Below are 10,941 nucleotides of genomic sequence, written 5' to 3'. Positions count from 1 at the left end.
ATAGTTTTGATAGACTTCAGTGAGGTAGAATTAGAATTTTCCGTTCAAGATCTTTTAAAACTGATCCACCTATTCTGTTCTGGATAGAGAATCCATCTGCAGATTACATTACAGGAAGAATGTCATCAACCCCCCTAAATCCAGTTTAGTCAAGAATTTAAAACAGACAGCTGTCTCTCATATTAACAACCCCTTTGCAAACAGTACCAGAAGCAAATGGAGCAGTTCTGGTTCCAGACAAAAGAACTGAAAGGTGTTTAATATAATTGATAGCACTTAATTATGATACTGATAGGGATACGTAGTTCCACAGGGTACAGAATCATACAATCATACAATCATTTAGGTTGGAAAAGACCTTTGAGATCATCAAGTCCAACCTTCAACCCAGGACTGCCAAGTCCATCACTACACCATGTCCCTAAGCACCACCAGGGATGGGATGGTGGTTCCACCTCCCTGGGCAGGCTGTTCCAATCCTACATCACCCCTTCCATGAAGAAATTTTTCCTAATATCTAATCTAAACCTCCCCTGGCGTAATTTGAGGGTGTTTCCTCTTGTCCTGTTGCTAGTTACCTGGGGTAAGAGACCTACCCGCACCTGCCTACAGCCTCCTGTCAGGTAGTTGTAGAGAGCAGTAAGGTCCCCTGTGAGTCTCCTCCAGACTAAACAATGCCAGTTCCCTCAGGTGTTCCTTGTAAGATTCATTCTCTAGACCCTTCACCAGCTTTGCTGCTCTTCTCTGCCCAGCCGGCCGTCACCCAGCACCCCCAGGCCCTTTCCCACCAGGCCCTTTCCAGCCGCTCTGCCCCAGCCTGTAGCGCTGCGTGGGGCTGGTGTGACCCAAGGGCAGGACCCGGCACTGAGCCCTGTTGAGCCTCACGCAATTGGCCTCGGCCCATCGGTCCAGCCTGCCCAGATCTCTCTGCAGAGCCTTCCTTATATATATACTACTACTGCTACTACTAATAATAAATATATCTACATTCTTAAGTATGTCAGAAACTTATCTAATATCAGATTATATTAATGTTCCCTTAAAAGAATGATGATTTGATACGCTCACAAAAATCAGAGCTTTGAAGTTCTTTTTGCTCCCGTGTGATTAAAAGGAATGTTAAAGAAGCATTTGTTAATTTTAATTGGCCTATACAGTACAGGTAGTCACTTACTAATGCTAGCATTACTGCAAACCAAAAGCCATAGCTAATTTTAAGTGATGAGTGAGAAGATTATTTTTTAAGTGCTCCAATTACTTCTGCACATACTAACTGTATTGCAATTAAAACTCAGCTGAGGTCTTAGAAAAAGCCCTCTAATTAATCTCTTACATTTGATCACCGATATATAATTTTCTGACATGATTTCTTTTTATTTCCAGAGAAAAGAGACTTAAAACTGAGCTTGCTGAAAAATCTGCAACAAATAAAGTATTTACTTTTAGCAAAAAAGTAATAATAATGTCCAGGTATGTTCTTTGGGCTTCAGCCTTAGTGCATTAACTCAATCTAGATGTAAATGTAAGCTTTCTAACAGGACCAAATAAAACCTCACAAAATTTTGCATCAGCAATCAGGATTTCTGTAAGTCGTCAATAATTATGTGGTTTTCATCTCACTTCCAGTAAAGCTCATGAAACGTACATTGACAGTAGCTGGTTTTAGGATGACAACTTTTTGACTGTAGCATTTCATTTGCTATTAGACTACTCTGATGGTTTGCAGAACTGTCAAAAACAGGGCTATTGCAACATTAAGCAGCATCTGTATTAAACCTCTGTACCATGGAGCGCTCAGTTTTCAGTAGTTCTAGGGCTTTTGCCAGCTCCTTGTTAACAGCTTAAAACATACTTGCAGCATATCTCACCTTCTCTTTCTCACCTTCATCGCTCTACATGATTTCTATCCTAGCAGTTATAACAGTAAGCCCACATCTCAGCTGTATGAACTTAAGTAGACCTGAACTCTTCATTAAGCATTTCCCAAAAAACATGTTTCACAGAGTCCCAGATACGTTACATAAATAACTTTTCCCCTGGGGCGTCTTCTTTTTCTGTTCTATGAAAACTCCTTTAGTTGATTTTGGCAAAGAGCAATCTGCCCGGGTATCCAAAATCCTCACCAAAATGAGAATTTGAGCTTCAATTTTACAGGGATGCACAAACTTCCCAAACAGCAACAACCAGCCAGGAGTAAAGGCGGGTGTTGGCCAGCAATGGAAACAGCACCCTAGAAAAACCAGTTAGCTGTGCTGCGGAGGAGCTGCAGGCTGTGGGTGTGAGTGCACTGAGCTGGAGCCCAACAGATTGATTAGAGGTTGCAATTAAGGGCATTAAGGGTAGTAGAAAGCACGAATAGGCTTGGCAAGATGGATTCAGAAGCAGAGCAATGATGAAAGGAAGGCTGGAAGAAAGGCTTTCCATCCTGCCTCTGGGATAGGTTGACAAGAACGCCCACTGAGGAACACTAAGGGTGAAGCTGTGGGGTGGGAATTTGGGATGGGAAAAATCAGGGGCATTCAGTACCAGGCTGGGCTCGCATACTTTAGGTTTGAACAGCAGGAGCCACAGGGACTGGCAGTACCCTGGGGCACCACCTCCCCAGTCATCACTGGGCTGGCACCCAAGACATACACGCTCGCCTGACTCCTCTTCCCCAGCAGGTGTACCCAGGCACCCCATACACAGCTGTAAGACTGTCATCCATCCTTGCAGCATGCAAACATGGTACCTGCAACTATATGGGATCAACTGTGGTAAGCCTAGCTCTCACAATTAGTTATGCCCATTTGCTCAAATTTAGGATTGATATTTTTGGCAGGAGATCCTAAACAGAAAAATATTTCATATGGCTTTAGTCAGTCGTGATTATTGTCACTGGCTTTCATTTACAGCCTTCACACAAAAAGGCACTCTGTTGCGTTACAAGTTTGCAAATCAGTTCCAGAATAGAGCTGGTACTGCTGGATTCATGATCTCAGTAAGAATGTGCCCATGCTGTGGTTTGCCAGCCAGATCTGGACCATGACCCATCTTCTGCAGACTTCTTTACTAGAGGTCCTTCAAATGTCGCCCAAGATTGACCAATGCATTGTGTAAATTGTGCTAGTAGTCTGTGTCCTGCTGCCCTTTGCTCAAAGTCCTGCAGGGTCCTTTGTGGCCATGCAGTAGGAGGCAAACTGATCAGTATCTTCTTTATATGCAATCACGTAAAAGGTAACATGCTGCCAGGGAAAGACTTTACAAGGGTTAGGTGAAACAGACCACTATTGCCTATTGACAGATACATCCATGATATGCACGAGAGGTATCTTGCATTGGCTCCGTAATGGAAGAGATGCTCAGGTACACAGGAACTTCCATATGAGGCCATGTCACTTGCTGTGGCCAAAGGCTGTGGGGTCACTCCTTACAGAAAGATCAAGCAGTTAACCAAGGTTCAGAGTGCAGCTACCCCCCACATGTAATTCATATATATTATTGTAGACCATTACATAGCTACCTTTTTCCTTATAGCTAGAATAAAATGTATTTGTAATGAGTCAAGCCTGAACTAAATAGTTTGGGGTTACAGTTACATCTCAGGTGTTGACAAAACACAGAACTATTAATTAATTGCTTTGAAGTTTCTTTCTGAAATCCAGAGAGCACTTACATATCTCAAAGGGCTCCATTTACTTCCTATGAATGATTAAGATGCATGAAGGTGAGCCACATTATGCAATGGAAGAACACAAATTTTAAATACTGTCTTGATAATCCACAATAAATGCATGCAAGTTTTCTGTATTTATTAGTTTGTGTAAATAATGAAGTTTTGGAGTAAACTGAAAATTATACGCTTGATCAGGACTTGGCACTTGTCTATAAAACAACACCCCACTCCATTTTTTTTCTACAATATATGAACAAATATCTAAGGTTTCTTAAAAATTTATTCAGCTGCTATATTTTAAGAGGGAATTATATTGATATAGTTTAGAAGACTAATGCTGAGCTTTAGAGTATAAACCAAAGTGGCTTCCATAATAGGTTTATAAAGATGCTATAAATAATTTTAAAAGCGTAATTTTCTTTGTATGTTAGGTCTAAAAAGATTTTATTTTCAATAGGACAATGGCAATTCTTACTTTATGCAAATTAACAATTATAATGGATTATCATTATCCCAAAGCAATTAAAAAATAAGATAGTTACCAATTAAATTTGTAGGGCAAGGGAGTTGGAAAATACAAGCTAGAAACATTCTTTGGTTTTGTTATTGGCCATATACAAAGAAGTATCTTTCACTGACCTCATGCAGCGTGAGAATATAAGGATGGGTGGACCAGAATGTGCTCCCCATTACCCGGTCATTCTCAACTTAGATCTTAATAATTGGGCTACAGAGAAAAATGAAAAGGGTAAGAAACAAAAACGAATTCTATGAACCTCCTCTTTTATTTCTGCTCCTAGCTTTATCTCACACAATTTTATTTCTTAAGCCACTGCTTCTGAAGCATTTCACAAATAAAAGCTTCAGCGTAGCTTTAAGAACAAAGCCTAAATTTCAGGTGCAACCCTACTAGCTTGTATGAAGATTGAAGATTTACAAGTGACATCACTACGTGTCATAGTTCAGTAAAACAAACCTTGTTCAGTAGAAGCGGATGACTCATACCAGGTGTTACCTATTCTAACAGTCTTTACTACTCTCCAGTAGAAGTAAGAGATTGTCTTTCTGTAAAGGTAAAAATGAGAGGACCTCCTGTCAGACATAGTACACAAAAAGAAGCTAGGATTCAATTAATTTGCTGTTCAAATAAAACTTGATCATAGAGAAACTTGCAATACAATGTCTCATCAGGAAAAAAAAGCTGGTATCGGGATCATCTCCTTTAGTGTCTCCAGTCTTGCCCATCTTCCTAAGTAACGATGAGGTAATTTCCCTCCAAAAAAAGCAGTTGTCACTGAACACAACGCTAAGCATAATGCTGGAGACTGAAACTGCTCCTTAAAATAACATTAACTAGAAGAGTACTTCACTGGGATTTTACACTAAGTGGGAACCCTGCAGCTAAACAGTAAGGGCTCCGGAGGTCACAGGATCCATTTGTTGATGACAGAACATCACACAGGGACAAAAAATGCCAGCTGAGCACTGACAAGAAGGCAGGCAGGCACCAAAGCCCAGGGAGTCAGTGCTTTAGGTTGCTGCGCTGTCCATGTCTCAAAGGCTGTTGGGGGTACATTCCTTTTGTAGGATTGTCATGTTTCTGCAGAAACTGCCGTCGTTTAGTGGTTGGTGCTGGAATCCTTTGCAAGTCCGTTTCTTGATAGTAGTGAAAGGCTCTCAGAAACCAGAAACTGAGTGCTGCTCAGACACCAGGACATCTACACTGAAGATCAAAATGGGGAAAACAGAGTGATTGTAAAAGCAGGTAAATGATGCAAACACAGCATCTGATGAACTAATTGCAACCACCAGGCCATGCATTTCTCTGTCCCTAAAAGTAATAGAAGCTGTACATTTTTTAATGTGCTTTTTCAGACTGAGCAGCAATCTATTCTTTTTAGGTAGTACTGGAGATAGTAGACTAGAAATACATAACAGGATTAAGATGGAATTCTTAGACTTCCATACATGGTAGATTAAACACCTAAATCTATCAACAGTTCTACACGTAGTTGCAGTCCCTAGAGTTCTTACTTCCCAAAACCTCTCATGGTCAGACAACATTAGTATCTGATGGGTGCTTCAGAACCGGACACGCTCCTTCAAGTCTTTTTACTACAAGTGAACAAAAGAAGGATCAAATTTGCATGCATGGAAAATTAATTATAAATGACTCATTTGCAGAGGATATGGGATGCTCCTAAACAGTAAGATACACCGTAACATTCAGCACCATAAGCAATGGAGGCTATCTCCACCACCAAACTTTATACTTCAGACTTTATCCAAACCAGAAGGGAAAAACTTAAGCTGTTGCAAATGGGATTTGTAAATCTGTAAATATGATTGACTAAAAGTTAACACAGCCTAAAGCAGCAGACTAATTGCCAAGATCCTGATCATCAAAGCTACCAATAAGTATCTTGTCTTTCTTACTTCAGAAAGACCTGAGACACCTCGAACAAAAATGGATGCAGGCTAACAATGTCACATTAGATATGCTTAGCCACAATGCCATAATACAGCTACACTGATGGTGAACCAGGCTTAGTAGGACTGCTCCATCTATGCTCTATTGATGGATTTATGCACTACTCAAGCAGTAAGACTCAGTCAGTGGTTGGAGATGCTCCAGCTTCTAGATTTTCATCACTGGAAGCGTAAAACGTATGGCACACATGCATAACCTTACCAGATTATCACTCCACTGCCTAAACACTGCTTCAGCAATTAAGCTCAAAAGCAGAACAAATCAAAACCCATCAGATCCTGAGAAGATGAAGAGTCAAGGAATGAAGCAGCATTAATTAACTGAGTCCCAGCCTACATTAAATAAGCTTAAAACTTAATGGACAGCAACTGTGCCTACAGTGAGATCCTAACAGGCAGTCTGTGGACAGATTTTGGTTCTATATTAATGTTTTCATATAAACATGTCTAATCAGAAAAAATGCTCAACATTGCAAGAGCAAAGAAAAACTGGAGCAACTGATACAGCTCCAACGACATGATGTCAGGCTAGATGTCTTCCCTAATTATAACACTGCATATTAAAATTTATTGAAGAATTTAATGTTTTTATGGGTAAACCTGAGAAAAAGTAACGCTGTAGAGAAAAAAAACACAGCAGAAAACTTCAAGAGCCCACATATCCTTTTAGTTTAAATTTAATTTGTCAGATAGAAGTTATCTATGTACAATCAGTGTGCACTGTAACAATTCTGTCTAATAAAGTCATTCAAATCTTCTAAAATATTAACTGGCTGCATAGCACATTTGACATTATTGCCCATGTTGAAGAGGGAACACAAATGGGTTTACAATAAATTTTGGCTGATTTGGATTCTGAAGTGTTCAGATATTTAACACTCCTTTAAAACCAATGCACCTGAAAAGCTTTCCAGTGCATAGTATAGCTAGATATTTCTTACTGTTTCATTACAATCACAACACTGACAACAGGGAAAGAAAAAGAATGAAAGAAAAAAACAAAAACCAAAACCCCAACCCCACAAACAAACAAAAAAAATCCCCAAAAAAATCAAACCCAAAACATGTATCTAAAGTATCCAACAAAAAAGGAGCACTAAACAGAGTAACATGTTCCCCTTCCCCGTTTTTACATTCTGAACAGTGATTCCATTAAGGTATTTTATTAAAACATGTAAGTACACTGATTTTATTTCATACTTGTGACAAGAAGGCCTGAGTTGGTGGGGAAAGGAACAGTCAAAAAAAGCCTGAGAGGGAAAAAAGCTCATTTAATTAATTTACAATAATTTACAGCCATTTGTGTTTTTTTTAATTATTATTTTTTTGTTTGTTTGTTTTGTAAAAAGGCATTATAACTGATCACAAACAGGAGAAATCCTGGCTATTTTACAGTTATAGGTACAGAATTTAAATATTCAAGCTTGTGATGAAAAGCGGGAAGGTGGTCGCAGTGTACAATGTAAACAAGTAGCTTTGGAAAGTGAACAAAGTCCTTGAGAGTTTTTTACTAAGAAACAAAAGAAAATAAACTCCTCACCCATTCCTGAAATATAAGCACAGGTCAGTGTTTACAAGTTCTTTACAAACATAATTTAAAATGGGTTCAGCCTAGAACCACTCTGACATGAAGAGTTTTATTGTAAGATCCAGTCTGAAAGGGGCAGTGTTGAGGTCCCTGCAAAAGTAAACATCTTCCATTTCTTAGAAAAAGAGTGCCACAGCATTTGCAGCACAGTGCAGCATAAACTTTAAATACAAAAATATTTTTCTTCTGTTGGGATAATAGACCTTGCATCCTGGAAAGAAGTAACAATACTGCTACTGATAGAATATCCAGTCTGTATCTTTCAAGTCATGTAAGGCAATTACTGTGTTAGTTTACTGTATATGGCTAAAAGAACGTCCAGAAAATGTCAGTCTTTGTTATGTTTTCCGGCTACTCCATGTATGTTCAGGTGTACTTTTGTGATCTGATGAATGTTCAAATGGAGATCTGTGTCCTAGGGGAGATCTTGAACCATAAGGAGACCTCTGATCTAATGGTGACCTTGGGCCACTACCCGAAGCTCTGTGGTCCATTTGCCAGTCTGAGTGGTACCTATAATCTCTAGAAGATTTATGATGGCTGTAATCTGAAATGGAACGGTGATCTGATTGTATCCTGTGGTCTGAATGGGAACGGTGATCCAAATGAGCCCGGCTGTCTTTTAAACTTCCTTCCAGGTTTGACCTGTGGTCTCTGCTCCTGTAGTCATCTAACTTTCTATGTTTACTATCACTGTAGTATCTAAAACATAGACAGTATTTGCATTAATATTACTGAACACACATTAGAAGCCACAATTATGTCATATCAACAGAACTGCATTAGAGAGCTATCGCTGCAATTTTGCATTACTCAAAAAAGATGTTTTGGTGCTTGCTACAAGAATACTACAAAAACGGAAGGGAATTGTGCAGAGATTTTTAAATTGATGAAGAATCTTACCTGCTGTCTTGTTTGTAGTGATCCCAGTCTCTGTGATCTTTTCCATTGCTGAAGGCTGAATAGGGCCTTTTCCTAGAGTCACTTTTCTTGTAAGCGTCTCCCTGATGCCTGTCTTTATAATGATCGTGGTATTGTGACAAATGTCTATCAGAAGAATAACTGTCCCTGCTACTGTCATCATGGTTTGTATTTTCCTTCAATCTTTCCACATCTGTTTAATAAAGCAGAGGTTAAAAGGAAGTCTCAAAGTCTTTTCTCCACCTAATTCAAACAACACCTCTACCTGTCAGATGTAAAGCAGTATGAAAGTGAAGTTATAACTGGACAGAAACAAGATCTAAATAGTTGAAAGACAAATGCACTGATGTGAGCAAACTGAAAGAAACCTCAGAAGAGGGAAGCAAGCTACAATGTAAATGTGTAGGATTCTGAAACTGAACTTTTCAGCCTCTCTATTCAGTCTATGAAGCTAAGTGTGGTCCAAAGGAGCAGTGAGAGGTACCTTTAGTAGAGAAATTCTAGACAGAATGGTAACAACTTCCTCTCTAAGGAAATGTCAGTGATATTCCTAAAATACATTTGGTTGACTTTAAGCCCATGAAAATACACTTGAAGTGTTACATAACACAAGATAAAAAGCAAGGATTACAAGAAAGCAGTGTCGGAACACAGAAGAATCAGTGTTACTGTCGAAAATAACAGCCCATGTAACTAATTATAAACTATGACTTCAAGCAACAGCTTGCCTTCTTACATGCTTGAGACATATAGCTACAAACAGGCACAGAATTTCCAAGAAATTTACAGGTTTTGAGTAGACATCTCCCTCTCCCCAAATTTAAACACAAAATTGTATCCAAAGCTTTTTTAAAGGGTGGCCAAATAACTTGCTACTAAACCCAGCGAGTACCAGCTTCGGTCTATACTCAGCCAGATTTCATTAGCAAACTTGTGAAGTTTTGCTAATCAGCCCATCTCTGTGATACTTAGCAGTGTGGAAGACTATCTAGAAGACATGTGAAATAAACATGAAAACTAAGATACCTGACACAGAAATATATTTAAGATTTCTTACCTGGATTTCTAATTACATGTGTATTCACATTGCTGCTAATATTCTGGTCATTGTGTTGCTGAAAGAGACAAGTACAAAAACTCACTGCTAAATCCCAAAGTTCATCTGAATTCATTAGAAAAATATCTTAACAATAGACTACTTTACTACAAACACAAATACTACTTGAAGAGTATTTGTGTTCTTTATTGACCTTTAAATCTAAGAAAAGAGTTACAATACTTAAAATATATATTTATGTATTTAGAAAGGGTCTGAAATTATTACCTGAGACTCTTGGCGTTTTTTGATTGCATGTTTATATAGTTTGTGTAGTTTTCTGGCATCAAATTCTGTAAACTTCGACACAAAAATCCACAAGTTTCTGAGGAAGAAGAAAAGAGAAGTTATAATTCATCCATACATTTGTTTTTCCTGTGCTATGCAACAGAACATGGATTTAATTCAAATTATTTGAACAGACATTTCAGACATTTGAAAGATTAATTTCTTTAACACTTTGTCACTTTGTAATAATTATCCTAATTACTTCAGAGTGCAAAGTGCATGGGAAGTAGTACTAATAAGAACTGTGTTAACAGAATGATTTGTGAAACTGAATGTTTGTTTGAAGTTTGAGCATTTTCCATTCAATAAAGGAAAAATTCTTCCAAACCGCAAATGTCTTACAATGGATGTGTAAGACATTTGACTTATAAGCCTTATTTCAGGAAAATATCAGTGAGAGAATTTTTCCACAGAATTCCAAAGCCTGGTCAAAGCTTTTGAAACCAAATAAGAACTGCGAAAGTAGATGGAAGTGGCATAGCAATAAATAAATCTGTACCTAACCTGTGCTTGAAGGAATGAAAGAAAACCAGATCCAAGTCTTTTGCTGTCAAGATGCCAAAACCCTGAAGAAAACGTATGCTTCTATGATCACAGGTAACAGATCTAAAGTCTAGGTGGAAGGCTTAAAAGACTACAGATTCCAGTGTTCAGAAGTATCTGAAGCGTGCAGGCTCAGGATGCAACAGTCTGTTTCTTCACTGATTATTTAAAGATTATAATTTGGTTTAGAGGTTTGCAAAAGCAGTCAACGGTGTGCCTAATGACACCTGTATACCTTTTTTATAAGCTAAGTAGCTTAACTACTCTTCTTATCAAAAATAGCCAAAATACATATTCTATTAATCTACATATAATATTGTTGCAGTAGTATGAATAATATCTCTATTATGAGTTTTCACT

General features: G+C 38.4%; 1 protein-coding gene across 7 annotated transcripts in view; it reads right to left on the bottom strand.

The window, feature by feature from the left end:
• Nucleotides 1–3,180: 3,180 nt before the first annotated feature.
• The window catches only part of CHD1 (chromodomain helicase DNA binding protein 1), a 58,701-nt gene continuing 50,940 nt past the window's right edge, over nt 3,181–10,941 (bottom strand). For 6 of the 7 annotated variants that reach the window (XM_056325707.1, XM_056325706.1, XM_056325705.1 and 3 more), the window contains 4 exons: nt 9,979–10,075; nt 9,712–9,769; nt 8,637–8,847; nt 6,807–8,435 (listed from right to left, as the gene is read on the bottom strand). In XM_056325707.1, the coding sequence (XP_056181682.1) occupies nt 8,072–8,435; nt 8,637–8,847; nt 9,712–9,769; nt 9,979–10,075 (730 nt within the window). In that variant the 3' untranslated portion in view covers nt 6,807–8,071. Of the gene's footprint in view, nt 5,379–6,806; nt 8,436–8,636; nt 8,848–9,711; nt 9,770–9,978; nt 10,076–10,941 lie in introns of those variants that run through there. The other variant, XM_056325711.1, reaches the window with a different exon arrangement.

The sequence above is a fragment of the Falco biarmicus genome, chromosome Z, assembly GCF_023638135.1.
Source record: "Falco biarmicus isolate bFalBia1 chromosome Z, bFalBia1.pri, whole genome shotgun sequence".
NCBI classification, from domain to species: domain Eukaryota; kingdom Metazoa; phylum Chordata; class Aves; order Falconiformes; family Falconidae; genus Falco; species Falco biarmicus.
This window is presented reverse-complemented; position numbering and strand designations above follow the sequence as displayed.